Consider the following 13,758-nt stretch of genomic DNA (forward strand, 5'->3'; position numbering starts at 1 on the left):
TTCTTGTTTATTTATTTTTTTTTTTTTTCCCTTTTGCAGTTGTCAGCTGGTCTTCAGAACACCCTTTGTGTGTGCTCGCAGTGACTTTCCGCGGGCTCGGTTGATTGGACTCTTTCGGGGAATACGCCTCCCCTTCCGCGAGCGCCCTAGTGGGGTGGAGCTGCATGCGGCGGAAAGGCGGAGCGGCGGAAAGGCACATCGTTGCGTTGCTGCTACTCTGCGTTACTGCTCCACCGCGTTACTGCTTCACCGCGTTGCTGCTCCTCCGCTTCGTCGCCTCGCCGCCTCACCACCTCGCCGCCCCACCGATGTACCAGGCGAAGCGGACCCACCCGGTGAACCTGGGGGAATACGGGAGGGCCAAGGTGTATCTGTGGAAGACGGAGCGAACGAGCGAGGAGCTGTTCCAGGAGGTCTCCTGCAAGGTGAGGAACCTATACGGGCAGATAAACTACGACGACCTCTTTCACCACCTGCACGGCTACATTAAGCACATCAACGCGAGCGAGAGTGAGTTGTTCCTAAGGAGCGAACCCCCCCTATGCGAGTGCTCAGACAGCAAGCACGCGGACGCAGATCACGATGATGAAACGTTCTTTAACATTTTTAAAAACGCCAGCTACGTTCGGAGGAATGGGAGCCTCTCCATCAGCTACATAGACTTGGCCGAGAGGGCCATGAGGGGGGACCGCCTCAATTTGTTTTCCAATGTTTTTATATCAATAGGGGTGCACGAGCTGCGCGAGGGGGCAACCACAGGAGCGGCAGCCCCGTCCGAAGCGGGGGCAACCACAGGAGCGGCAGCCCCGTCCGAAGCGGGGGCAACCACAGGAGCGGCAGCCCCGTCCGAAGCGGAAGCAACCGCAGGAGCGCTCCCCCATGATGATGGCGGTGACGGCTTGGGACTTCACCGCACGAGGGAAAAACTGGTGCAGCTGATCGGCACCTACAATAACATCTTTTTCCGAAACAGCTGCGTGTTTGTGCAACGGGTTCTAGTGATCCCGTCCTCCGACAGGCACGACGACTACATCATGGCGGAGATTATGAAGATTAATGAAAGCTTCCTTTACGCGAGTGGACCTGGGGGGGGGGCCCTCGGGGGGGACGCCAGTTGTGGTGGTGGCGGTGGGAGTGGGAGTGGCCATGGGAACAGCAAACCCTCCCCAGAGATTGCCCCCTCAAAAGACGCATCCGCAACCGCAACTGCAACCGAAGATATGAAGGAAACGAAGAAGACGAACCCGTGCGAGTACATCCAGCAGGGGAACTTTTCCTTGCTGAAGAACTCGGCCTACTACTTGGGGGATAAGGGGAGGAGCCTGGCTGGTGGGAAGCCCCTCGGGCGTGCAGTGACATCCGAGAGTGTAGTTCCTCGTATTGGTGTCCGGGGGAAGGAAGAGGAGGAGAAGACGAAGAACGTAGTTCTTGGCAGCCGCAAAGGAGCCGCTTCGCACAGTAGGGCTTCGCCGGTCAGCGCGCGGGGGGCCGACCCCGAAAGGGAGAGCGCTGTGTGTAGCGGCGTGTATGGCGGCGCGTCTGGCGATGCGTACGGCGGCGCGCGGAGCAGCAGCGGGAAAAGCTGCAAAGAAAAGAAGAAATACTCCTCCAACTTTTTAAGCATTTTCCAGAAGGCGTCCGCGAAGGAGTACAAATCGGTGAACGTGCATTCGTCAAGTGGGGAGGGCCTCTCCTCCGACGAGTGCGTCTTCGACAGTTGGATCTGGGGCAGCGGTGTAGGAAGTGGGAAGGGCATCGGAAAGGGCAGCGGTAAAGGAAGTGGCGCGGGCGAGGCCCACAGTGCGCGCGGCGGCGCGGCGGGAGGTGCGTCTAACGCAGACGGGGGGAGGGCAGAGATGGGCGGAGGAAATGCAACACCGCAAGAGGGCAAAACAACCACACACGAGGGCAGAACGCCGCGCGAACCCATCTCCTTCATCTGCAAGAACGCGCGGAACTTCCGAATCATCGTCTTCCTGCCGTCCGTGAAAAGGCACTTCAACATTCAGTATAATAAATTTTTCCAGGCAGTTATCCTAAACGCCTTTTATATTTTTGTTTTTCTTTTGCACAGTATGATGACTAAGGAGGGGGTGAGGACGTACATGCGGGAGCTCATGGAGAGCGCGAACTGCCAGTCGGTTCGGGCTGCCAAGGTGGGGAGCGAGAGCGTCTTGGATCGACGCAGGCGCAGGCCCCAGGAGGGGGGCGTCCCTGGGCCCTGCGGGTCGTTTGGGAAGGCCCCCAGGGGGGAGAAGTGGGAACAGGGGGAAAGGGGTCTAGCTGGCGCGTCGCTTCTATCCGGCGCGAATGTCACCCATGGATTGGCTGCCCCGGCTGCCCCGCCTGCTGCGCCTACCCTGCAGCTGAAGAAGAGCCTGAGCAACAGGGACCTGGCGAGCAAGGCCCTCCTGGGCAGCCGCAAAAACAGCTACGATAGCAACTTGTATGTAAACATAAAGAGGTACTATAACGACGTCAAGTGGAGCATCTTGAGCAAGACGAGTCAGATCGCAGCCAAGGGGGGGGGCGAGGGGTTCCTCTGCGAGGCGGCCCCCCGGGCGCCCAGGTGCAGCGCGTACGAGGAGGCGCCAGGGGAGGCGGTAGGAGAGGCGGTAGGCGAAGCAGTGGAAGCGGTGGAAGCGGCCTCCAACCTGGCAGTCGAAGCGGTGGAAGCGGGCGCCAACCTGGCGGGCGAAGAAGAGGCAGGTGTGTATCCCCCGGAGAGACGAGACGGAGATCCCCTCGCGGGGGGAGTGCTGTCTTTGGAGAGCGCCCAGGAAGAGGAGGACAAGAAGGGGCACCCCGCAGAGGAGCGTGGCGTGGATGGCGGCACGGGTGGCAGCTCGCATGACAGTTCGCACCGCGACGACCCTGACCACCGCGACCACCACGATGATGAGTTGCGAAGTGACGACTACGACGATGAGCAGAGTGATGAGGGCAGCGAAGGCCGGGGTGGCGCGCGCGAAGACTTCTTTGAGGAGGACTGCCTTGCGGAGGACTCCCAAAGTGCAGAGGCGAACGGGGGGGAAGAGGACGACTCGCGCGCGGGGGGGAGACAGCGCCCTCCACGAGGGGCACCGAAGAAGAAGGGAGCCAAACGGAGCAACAACGCACATGTGGGAGCAAACAAAAAATATGAAAAGAGAAAAAACGAAGGAGATGTGTTTCTGCTGCTGGGAAGTCCCCTCGATTCGATGGAAACCTACCTGGAGTGCTACGAAATGATTAAGGAGAGTGGTGATGAGGATTACCTGTCCGAGGGGAACATCACCTTCTGCATAGTGCTAAGCATGTACCTATACGTTACACAGAACTGGGGTCACTTCTGCAGACTTAATAACAATGAGAGATACACCTTCCGTTTTGCAGACGTCGTTGAGAGCATATTAGTCCAGACGTATGAGAGACTGCTCCCGAGCAAATACACCAATTATGCAAATTTCTTCTTCGACGCTTCTTCCTATAGTGGGTCTGTAAAGGAGAGATCCTACCACCCCTACTACCACAACGTTCATTTTTCTCTCTACAGTTTTGACCACGCGAGTGACTCTCCATCGTCGGGCATGAATAAGAACATAAGCTCCTTCATAAATGTGCTGAATGATTATGATAAGGGGGAAGACGAGGGGGAGGACTACTCCGGGGAGGAGGCCAATGAGAAAGAGCTACACTTCTTTAGTGTCTCTATTAAGGGGCACAACACGTTGCGGTATCTGCTTGGGTTTATAGAGTACAAGCTAAGTGAGGCGTTGACCCTCATGCGAAATGGGTGCCTTGTCTCGCCAGGTGAGCCGCCCCCCGGTGAGCAGTCCCCCGGTGAGCAGTCCCCCGGTGAGCAGTCCCCCGGTGAGCAGTCCCCCGGTGAGCAGCCCCCCGGTAAGCAGTCCCCCAGTGTAGAGCCCCACAGTGGTGCCCCTCCCCTCCCTGCACAGGAACTCTTCGCGGACTACCTCCTATGCTATTTGAAGTACCTCCTAGCGATTAGAAAGAAGAGGCACATCTTTACAGCCATGCGAAAGTACTCCTGCGTGACTGAGCGGTTCGGTCACCACCTGTACATTCGATTTTACCTTGAGCTGGCCAGCATATATCATCATGTCGGGGCCAGCCGGAAGTTCTCTTTCACCATTTACCTCCTCTGCACCCGCTTCTTCGAGAGCAGGAGGTTCTACCTGACGTATGTGTTTTTAAATAGCCTCCTCCCGTTTTACGGCCTCCCCTGTGTGGAGGTGGGCACGCTAGGGGTAGCTGGGTTGGATGGGTCAGGTGTGTTGGGTGTGTCCGCTGCGTCCGCTGTGTCGACTGTATCCGCTGCTTCCGCTGCACCCAATGGCAGTGGCGAACGGGGCGGCCACCCGGGCGACTTCCTGAAGAGGGTCTTCGCCAGAAGGGGGGGCGGCGTGAACTTCCCCATGCGCTGGTTGCGGAAGGCGAGCGAGGCGCACCAGGAGAGGCATGATAAGCGGCATGAGAAGCAACAAGGGGAGCCACATCAGAAGCTTCAAGCGGAGCCGCATCAGAAGCTGCAAGGGAACCACGCCGAAGAGAAGAGCCAGGGGGACGTCCTGCCAGGGCAGAGCGATCGACACATGCACGTCCTATTTCGCAGTGTGCTGGACGCATCCAGCAGCTACAACGTCAAACGGTTGCTCTCACTCGGTTTGGGAGAAATGAGCATGAGGAGCTTCTTTTGCCTGAACATGCATGGGGAGAAGCTACAGATTTATAAGAAGCAAAATAGGAGACGATATAATGGGAAGCTGCAACACGGGGTGCTGGCACTACTCAGTGAAGTTCTTGCGAGACTCAATTTGCAGAGCGAGTCCGTCGTGTGTAACTTGCTCCTGCTGTTTTTCTTGGCGAAAGTGCTGACGAAGGAGGTGCAGCGACTCATCCTTTGCAACGTGTATGAGACGCTCAGGAAGAGTGAGCGGCACATCTGCTTCCCCCCCTTTGTTACCCTCGTCATGGATGAGCGCCAGAAGCGGAGGAGCAGGTCCTACTTGAGGAGGCTGGTTCGGGGAGGGGACGTCTGCCTTGGTGGGGTTCACTCACATGGGGAGGCGGCTCCCCTGGGGGGGTGTCCGTGCGGCAGCCTTTCCTGGGAGAGTTCCTCTTCGGGGAGCTCCTCCTCGGAGGAGGACTCGTCGAGCAGCGACTCGGTGGGGAAGAGCTACCATGGTGGGGGTGGAAGCTACCACGGTGGAGTGAGCAGTTACGACGATGGGGTGGGGAAGGCCCCCCCCAAAAAGGAACCCAAAGAAGGCACACCGAAGAAGCAAAGGAACAACAGAGGGAAAAACAACCCACAGAGACGAAGGCAGATTCACTTCCTATGCGGGTTGACCGAAGGAAGGTGCGCACCCTCCCCAGTGCTACTTAACATAGAATACATAAACGGCTCGAAAAATTATGAAAGAGTTTTTAAAAGGGTGAGTGTCCCTCAGTCGACCAACAAAGGAGTGGAAGAACCCACTGAGGAGATAAGAGACGTCTTTAAGTATAACCCCTTTTGTGATGTGCAGAGGAATGCGAAGATTCATAACCTGTGCGAGATGGGGAGAGTAAACCAGGTGGATGTGACTCTAAAAAACACACTCGCCACAAATTTAGTTTTAAATAACGTACGACTGATCACTTCAGGAGTTGCCATCGAAACGTACGCATCGAACGTTGTGTTTCTCATGTCTAGGAGGAAAAAGCATGCAACCAAGGTTCGCCTCTCCTTCAGAGCCAAAGAAACGGGTCTCCTATTCCTCCTGGGGGTGTCCTACAGCATCAGCTGCCTCCACTTCGAGCAGTACCTCCTATACGACACGTCCGTTCTTCGGAGGTGCTTCATGGGCGACGGGGTTGGGAGGGTCTCCCCTGGCGAATCCTCCGCGGGCCCCCCCCAGTGGGAGAACCACTCCGGAAGTGCAAATTGCGCGCATAAAACGTATGAACATGTGCAGGTGGAAATGGCTGAGGTAAACCAACACAGGGGGCGATCCTGCGGCGCTGCGGAGATGGGAAGTGGTGGGGAGGGCGCCCACGCGGAGGGAGAGTCCACGTGCCCCCGTCACGACAGAGGCGGTAGTGGCGGCAGAACCAGCGGAGTCAGCACAGAGGGGGTCCCGCCGCTGAGCTACGCGCTGAAGATGTCGAACACCTGCTCCGTCTTTGTGATTCGGAATTACTTTTGCGTGAACTCCGAAATTAGCCTTTTTAACTTTAGCAGGTTCGTGGACGTGCAGGCGATGCTGCATGATGAGTCCCACCTGGAGAGGTTCTGCGCGCCGTCCGCGGGGGGAGCGGCAAGGGGAGTGGAAGCGGTTGGAGGGGGGGCAGACGAAGTGGAAGCGGTTGGGGGGGCGACTCCCAAGATGTCCTCCCTGTCTGTGTCCTCCTCGTCCGCGGAGGGGCGCCACGAATCTCATGACCAATCGGGTCGCCCATCCGCACGCTCATCGCGTCGATCGCCGAGCTGCTCGTCCGGCGCGCCCTCCTCGGAGCAGACAGACCGCTCAAGCGACGAGGAGGAGGCCAACCTGAGGGGAAGCGATCACCTGGATGAAGCGAATGACAACGAGTACTTCTCCACTGACGCAAGACACACAGAGTTGCTCGAAGGAGAAACAAAGTTCCTGTGCCTCATTCTAGAAAACAAGAGTTCCCATGTAGACATAAAGTGCCTGAACGTGCAGGTAAAATATAAGCATCGAATTTTGGGGGATTTTTTTTTAAAATTTTTTTTTAATTTGGCATTTCAAAGGAAACGTACCTGTGGAAGTGAAGAGAAGGATGACGTGATTCGTTTTAGAGAAGGGGAGCCACTAACAGTTAGAAGGGACCATTGCTTGTATATCCCCATCAGGTGCATCGGCTCCATTTTGATTAACGAGTGTGACGTACGTGTGGTTTACTCGAATGAAAAGAACAGCGCCTACTACGCAGTCCAAAAAATTAAGCTCCGCATCAGCGTCCTCAGGAACGTTTCTGTGGACCACCTGTTCTGCTTCCCCTACGTGAGTTTTAACTGCACAGACGTCCTAAACGAAATGGTAAATGCGGAAGTATACAGCGCGAGTGTTGTTAAGGCCTTGGGGAGAGTTGCGGTCGCTGGGGAGGCGGAGGGCGCAGCCGAGGGGGGGGACAAGAACACGAATGTAAGCGCGAACGAAATCCGTGTGGGCAGCCTCCGGGGGAGGAAGCTCAAGTGTGCTGAAATAAACGTGGAGAGCTACTTCCAGGGGGGGGGAGAGCGGTTTGGAGAGCGGCGAGGGGAGCGGCTTACCGATCGGCTTGCACATCCCCTTGCACGTCCCCCTGCACCCCCGCCTCGCAGACGGCTCGCGCCGAGGAAGGACCTGACCATCTGCACGGACAACAAATACATTTTTATGGAAATGGCCATCCGGAACTTCAGCGGGCACGTGAACTACTGCTCGGCGAAGAGGGTGGGGAGGAGGCGGCCGACGTGCGTGGTGGAGACAGATGACCAGCCGAGCAAATGGGTTCTATGGGTTCAGAGAATCAAGCGAAAGAAGAACCTCTCTTTCGCTACCCGAGAAGATGCAGTCAAGTACTTCCTATTGTACCTAGATGTGCACGTGCATCTGTCCTTCGATCGGCACAAGAGGTCCGGCCTCCTCAGTCTCTACGGCTCCTACTTGAATAGTGTCTACCTCTATGGGAACAAAACGGGGCACTTCTTTCTCAATTTGAGGAGTGAGGAGCTGACCTCACTGGGGGGCTGCTCACACCAGCAGAGCGCGCCCCCAGCGAGGGGTGGCTCCATCGGCGAGGCGAAGCGGAGGCGGAGGCGGCACGGGAAAACGGCGCCCAAGCGGGAGACCCTCTTCTGCGCGTATGCTTTCGAAGCGGCGGGAGAGGGGGAAGAAGTGAGTGGAGCGGAAGAGGTAGACGTGGTGGAAGAAGCGGAAGAGGTAGACGTGGCGGAAGAAGCGGAAGAGGCGGGGCCCCTCTTCCAAAGGAACTTCCCAAACGAAGTGTTCTACCCACCAGTGGTGCTGCGTCCCAAATTTCACAACTGCAAAAAGAAAAGCAGCGTGGTCATCCCCAAGTGTTCCAAAGCGTTGAACATCAAACACATGAGCGAAATTGGGATTAGGAAAAATTATTTTGAGTCTTCCGTTGGGGAGTTCTTTGTAATTAAAATATTTTTAAAAAACCTATCGCCCCTTCATCTGGGGGAGTATACCCTGCTGGTTTACCCCTCCAATTTTAGCTGCATAAAGCTGATTGGGAGTTTGAGCAGCAGTGGGTCCCTTGGCCGGGTGGGGGCAGCGGACAACGGCATGCCCAAAGGAAGAAAGAAGCCGAGACGAGCGAAGAAGAAAACACACCTGCTGCACTCCCTCAACGTGTATGCTCTGTTTCCGGGGAAAATTTTATTTTACATCGCTGTGTACTTCCATGCCTACCACGCGTTGCTTTTCCACCACGAGCCGGTTCTCGTGACGGTCGTTTAGGCGTTGCCATTCGCCGCGCTGTGGAAGCGGGGCAGCGGCGAAGCGGCGATGCATGCAGGGGGGCGCAAAGGGGCCCATTTATATGATTACATTTTGCATTATATATTATATATCTGTTTTCATTTTTTTTATTTTTTTTTATTTTTTCAAACGAGCAACGCTGAACACCCTGCAGCGGCGCGTCAAACTTGCGGTGAGCTGCGCGTCGGCAGAAAGGCATCCATCAGTTAGCGGTTAGCAGTTAGAGTTTGCGGCGTGGCACAGTGGAGTCCCCTTTGCGACTTTGACCAGTCGCTTTGACCAGTCGCTTTGACCAATCACCTTGGCCAATCGCCTCGGCCAATCGCCTCGGCCAATCGCCTCGGCCAATCGCCTCGGCCAATCGCCTCGGCCAATCACCTTGGCCAACCGCTTTAGCCAATCACCTTGGCCAACCGCTTTAGCCAATCACCTTGGCCAACCGCTTTAGCCAATCACCTTGGCCAACCGCTTTAGCCAATTGCCCCCCCCCCCCCGGATGGACTCCATCGTGCTGCCCGGGGAAGCCCTCGGGAGCTGCGACGCGTACGTCAGCGGCGAAAACACATACAGCCTGCAGAAGGAGGTGAGGTCGGCGATCCTGGGGAGAAGGCAGCTGACGACGAACGGAGATGGGAAGCAAGTCATCAGCGTGGCGAACACAAAGGAGTTCATCCCGCTGCCACAAGTAGGAGACTTGGTGACGTGTAAAGTGTATCGAGTCACCTTCAACCTCATCTACTGTAACATTATTCTGCTGAATAGCAAAGCAGTGAGAAACTCCTTCAGAGCATTCATTAACAAGAGCGACATCCATGTGTACGAAGGAGAGTTGGGAGACAACTTTGAGTGCTTTAAGCAGGGGGATATAATTCGGGCGAAGGTCCTTTCGGTGGCCCAGCATGGGTCTTACAAGCTGTCCACCGTGGGCTCCGACTTGGGGGTCATCTTGGCCCTCAGCGATGGGGGTGAGCGAAAAAGGGGAAAAAAGCAAAAAAAAACAAAAAAACAAAAAAAAAAAAAAAAGAAAAAAGAACCATAAAAATATGATAACAAATTGGATGAAAAAAAGAGTGACGCCTCTGCGCAGCGGGGGGAAAGACCCTCCCACATCGGCGCGCGCAGGGGGGTAACTAATCCGAGGAGTGTGCCTATGCTATGCGGTTGCACCCCTCCTCCATGCTATATTTCCCCCCCGCTAACCACGCAGGTCAAATCATGAAGCCCGTGGCCTGGAACCTGATGGTCAACCTGAGCGACATGACCTTCGAGAAGCGGAAGGTCTCCAGCGACTTCTCCGTCCCCCTGTGAGGGGGCCTGGAAGAGAAGCTACCTCGGGAAGAAGTTACCTCCAAAAGAAGTTACCGCGAAGTGAGGCTACCTCCAATGGAAGCTACAACCGGGTGGGTGCCTGGTCTACCCCCCCTACATGAGCAGCTTCAGCAGGTTCGCGGAAACGGCGCTGCCGTTGCGTCGCAGGGGGGGAGGTCCTTCGCGGGAAGCTGCGAGGGGGACCTCTTCTGCCGCTTTTTCTGCCACCCCTTCTGTCGCTTCTTTTACCACCGCGCCGCTCTCCCCCTTCTTCACCGTAACGAAGCGGAGCGGGCAAACTGGCCTCTTCACTCGAGGGCCCTTTTTCCTGTTCTGTGGTGGGTCTCCTTTTTGGATGCTTCCCCCCTTTTGGGTACCTCCCCCCTTTTGAACCTTCCTGTGAGCGGAGCCTCCCTTCCTTTCCACGTAGGCCTCATACCCCTTGTACATGTCCTTCAACGCGAGGGTCAACCTGTCCTTCCTAGACATCCGTCGGTAGAGGGCCGACGACATGATGTCACTCCAAAGGAAATTATCTTTAATAAGTTTTAAGTGCCAAAAAGAATCCCTCACCATGTTCTTCCTCTTCTTCCCTCCAATCAATTGGTTGTTCAACGTACGCACAGCTTTCTTGGCGTCCCTTTTGTTTATAAATTCTATGTACCCATCTTGGTACTTGACGATTTTTTTTTTTTTTTTTTTTTTTTTTTTCTCTTCCCCCCTCTCCATGTCCGCTCCATCCTTCGCTCTGTTTAAGTGAATTTTCCCAACAGACCCGTATTGGCTGAAAATTTCTCGCAGGCGGGCTGCATTCAGCCCGATCGGTACGTCCGCCAGGTAGACGATGCCCTTCTTGGATTCCTCCCTCCTGACGCGCTTCCAGATGTTGTCGTCGAATTGGAAGCGCTCGTCCGTTGGGGGGTCCTCCCCAGGTTGGTTATCTTCCGTCGGGGGGTCCTCCCCTGGGTGGTTATCTTCCGGATGGCTCTCCTCCGAATGGCTCTCTTCTGGTCGCCCCTCCTCTGCTTTCTCCCTATCTTGGTCCATTTTACGGTCGGAATGAAAAACAAAAAAAAGGGGGGGAACATCCACGCTGTACTTTGGAAGGTGGAGCAAACGAAGTGAAGACGCTTTTTGCCACTCGCGCGGGGGAACGGGAGCGCCCCTACGCGCTGTGGTAGGTAAGAGGATGAGTTTACGTACGCATGTATTATGTATATATAATATGCAGGTATGTATGTATGTATGTATTTTTTTTTTTTTTTTTTTCCCTTTTTTGTTCCTTTTTTTTTTTTTTTTTTTTTTCCTTTCTTTTCCGCCCCGACGCACGACGAAGAACCATTTCGAGCGCCGCCACCCCGTAGTGACCTCCAAACGTACAGCCCTCCTACGTGGCGCATCCCTTTGGACCGCGTAGATAACCGCAGTTTGCCCAATTTTAGCCGCAACAGATGGAGGGCACGCAATATTATAGCCGGCTGGTCGAGCTGAACATGCTAGCCGAAAGCATCTTCTGCCAGAACAGGCAGCTCATCCTCATCGACAATAACCTGAATGGCGTCCGAACCACCAAGGGGGGGTACCGGCGAAACGAGATTGACAACAGAGTGGGAAAGCTGGGCACGTATAGCAACTTGTTCATCACGCTCAGCAGGGCCCAGATAAACGAGCACCTGGAGAGCGTAAGTGGGGGAGCAAGCCAAGGGGGTGCTCAGCGGAGCGTCTTCGCCCTACTGTCATCATCGCTCCGTTGCATCGCCCTACTGTCATCATCGCTCCGTTGCATCGCCCTGCCGTCATCATCACTTCGTTGCATCGCCATACCGCCATACCGCCTTACCGCCCCAACGCAGGTCGAGAAGGTCCTTTCCGAGCGAAGAGACAAATTGAGGGAGCGGAGGAAAGCGCTGATTAGGGAGTTGGTGAAGCTGAACCCCAGCGTGACGGAAATGCCCCTGGAGGAGGCCAAGTTTTTGCTCAGGTGAGGGTCAGAAGGGGGGGAGAAACGAACCGACGAAGAGACGAAGTGATGGAGAGGCGGACCGACGAAGTGACGAACTGACGAAGGAAGGATGCGCGCTCTCCCCCTGAGATGCCATGATTACCACAACAGGGTGATCAAAATGGGGAAGCGAGAAGGGTCTAGACCCTCCGTTGGGGTGCCTGAACTGTGCACATACGCACAGTTGTTGTTGAGGGGCAGAACGAAGGATGGTCATTCCTGAGTAGCCTCCCCCGCGTTACGTCCATGTGAAAGAGGTTTTTTTGTGTTAAGTTTTTTTTTTTTTTTTTAAGCAAAAAATATAAAAAATGGGAAAAGGGGCAGCTAAGTCAATGTGGACTTTGTTGTGCCGTAAAATGAGGATGAAAGGGAAGTGGCGTCTTCAGAGAAGTGGCCTCTCCAGAGAAGTGGCCTCTCCAGAGAAGTGACCTCTCCAGAGAAGTGACCTCTCCAGTGGAGTGTTCTTTCCTTCCCCCACGCGGGACTCCTTTTTTGTTTAGCCCGTCTTGGTGGCCGTCACCGCTCTGCCACTGCTTGGTGGACTTCACCGCTCCGTCGCGCCCCCTCCCGAAAGGCGCGCCTGCTTTCGGTGACCCAGTGGCCCTCCCCGCCCTCTTCGTAGAAAATCACCCGCTTGTCTGACAGGTTCTTTCGAGCCCCACCCCCCCTGGCACTCTGGTACTTCTGGCTGATGCTCTCCGTTGGGTACGCCTCCATGTAGAACTCACGCATTCGGTTGTAGCTTTGTATGTAGGCCTCATCGTGTTGAATGTTGTGCCTGCAAGGTGGTTTGAGGGAGCAATGCTTATTTGTTCCTTTCTCTTAAAGGAGAGTGTTAGGGGGAGGTTGGTTGCAAAAGGAAGGGGGGGACACACAGTTGGGAGGGATATATACACAACGCACATGTGTGTATGTAAAGTGCGATGCAGCTAATCACGCACGTGCGGGTGCTTCTTACCAGCCGGAGACATGCACCTTCGGGTTGTAGCACCTGGATCGGTTGTAGTCGGAGCATTCGCCCCTGGACGTCTTATGGTTCGGCATTTTGGAGGGAGCGAAGTATGGGGGGGCACAAATGAACGTGCATGGGGATGGTCACGCGGAGGAGTAATCACCACACGTATGTATTTGCTTGGGGGGTAACACTAAAGGGAAGAGATCTTTTTATTGGCATTTTCTCTTAAGGACGATCGTGTTGATGTGTGGAACCTCCTAAATGGAATCCTTTGGCGAACGACAAAATGGTTTTTTTTTTTGACCTTCGAGGGGTGCCCACGTTGAAGTGTGCGTCCAACTACCTACACAGCTACTTTCGCAGGTGGATGTTTAATTATGTGTGCATTTTTTTTTTTTTTTTTCCGTCATGCCCATGTTGCAGTAGCTAGCTAAGTCACCACCACAGGGAGGGGTACGAACGTACAGCTTTGCTTTGCTTTTCTCTTTTGGCAAACTTCCTAACCACTCGTGAGATTGTGGTGAGGGTGAGCGGTCCCCCTCGCACGCAAGTAGACACACATTTGAGGAGTAATATTGTGAGAATTGATCTGCCAAACGTTGCCTAGCTTGGTGTGCATTTTTTTTTTTACCTTACCTGTTCATACGTTTTATGCCCATTTTTGCGTGTTTTTTTTTTTTTTTTTGCACACAGAGAGAAATGCGCAAGAACTAGCCAAACGGGCGAAATGAACCGCGAATTTGAGCGCACGTGAAGTTGCCTCTCTCGTTGGGACCGCTGGACAGGGGTAAAGACCTACGCGGGGGATGCCTCCCCGGAGTTGTGCGTGACCCATTTGGGGGGGATAAACATTGGGTGGTTACGTAATGACAACGTAATGACAACGTAGTGTCGGTGTAGTGTCATTGTAGCGTCATTGTAGTGACAATGGGGCAGTGGCCGATTCTGTTCCTCCCCCTGATTGTACACATCTCAGCGTGGGTACACATGCA

General features: G+C 54.9%; 4 protein-coding genes across 4 annotated transcripts; 3 read left to right on the forward strand and 1 right to left on the reverse strand.

Moving 5' to 3' along the window:
• Window positions 1-308: 308 nt before the first annotated feature.
• On the forward strand, window positions 309-8,480 carry PVX_096325 (hypothetical protein, conserved; the record flags this gene model as incomplete). Its single annotated transcript, XM_001612769.1, has 2 exons — window positions 309-7,252; window positions 7,334-8,480. The coding sequence occupies 2 exons, from the start codon at window positions 309-311 to the stop codon at window positions 8,478-8,480; spliced, it is 8,091 nt and encodes a 2,696-aa protein (XP_001612819.1).
• A 170-nt stretch (window positions 8,481-8,650) lies between these two features.
• On the forward strand, window positions 8,651-9,809 carry PVX_096320 (hypothetical protein, conserved; the record flags this gene model as incomplete). Its single annotated transcript, XM_001612768.1, has 3 exons — window positions 8,651-8,844; window positions 8,950-9,466; window positions 9,709-9,809. Exons 2-3 carry the CDS (start codon window positions 8,998-9,000, stop codon window positions 9,807-9,809), a joined length of 570 nt encoding a protein of 189 aa, XP_001612818.1. The 5' UTR covers window positions 8,651-8,844; window positions 8,950-8,997.
• A 114-nt stretch (window positions 9,810-9,923) lies between these two features.
• On the reverse strand, window positions 9,924-10,856 carry PVX_096315 (hypothetical protein, conserved; the record flags this gene model as incomplete). Its single annotated transcript, XM_001612767.1, has 1 exon — window positions 9,924-10,856. The coding sequence occupies one exon, from the start codon at window positions 10,854-10,856 to the stop codon at window positions 9,924-9,926; it is 933 nt and encodes a 310-aa protein (XP_001612817.1).
• Window positions 10,857-11,134: 278 nt separating this feature from the next.
• Window positions 11,135-12,306, forward strand: PVX_096310 (hypothetical protein, conserved). The gene is made up of 2 exons (XM_001612766.1): window positions 11,135-11,491; window positions 11,663-12,306. Exons 1-2 carry the CDS (start codon window positions 11,261-11,263, stop codon window positions 11,792-11,794), a joined length of 363 nt encoding a protein of 120 aa, XP_001612816.1. The 5' UTR covers window positions 11,135-11,260; the 3' UTR covers window positions 11,795-12,306.
• The last annotated feature ends 1,452 nt before the right edge of the window (window positions 12,307-13,758 follow it).

Source organism: Plasmodium vivax, chromosome 3 (assembly GCF_000002415.2).
Source record: "Plasmodium vivax chromosome 3, whole genome shotgun sequence".
Taxonomy (NCBI): domain Eukaryota; phylum Apicomplexa; class Aconoidasida; order Haemosporida; family Plasmodiidae; genus Plasmodium; species Plasmodium vivax.

What these genes read in the sequence shown, in the direction of transcription:
- PVX_096310 (XM_001612766.1), top strand. Translation starts at nt 11,261, where the DNA reads ATGGAGGGCACGCAATATTATAGCCGGCTGGTCGAGCTGAACATGCTA. An exon ending in TAAACGAGCACCTGGAGAGC is followed by an intron (nt 11,492 to 11,662) that starts GTAAGTGGGGGA and finishes GCCCCAACGCAG; the next exon opens with GTCGAGAAGGTCCTTTCCGA.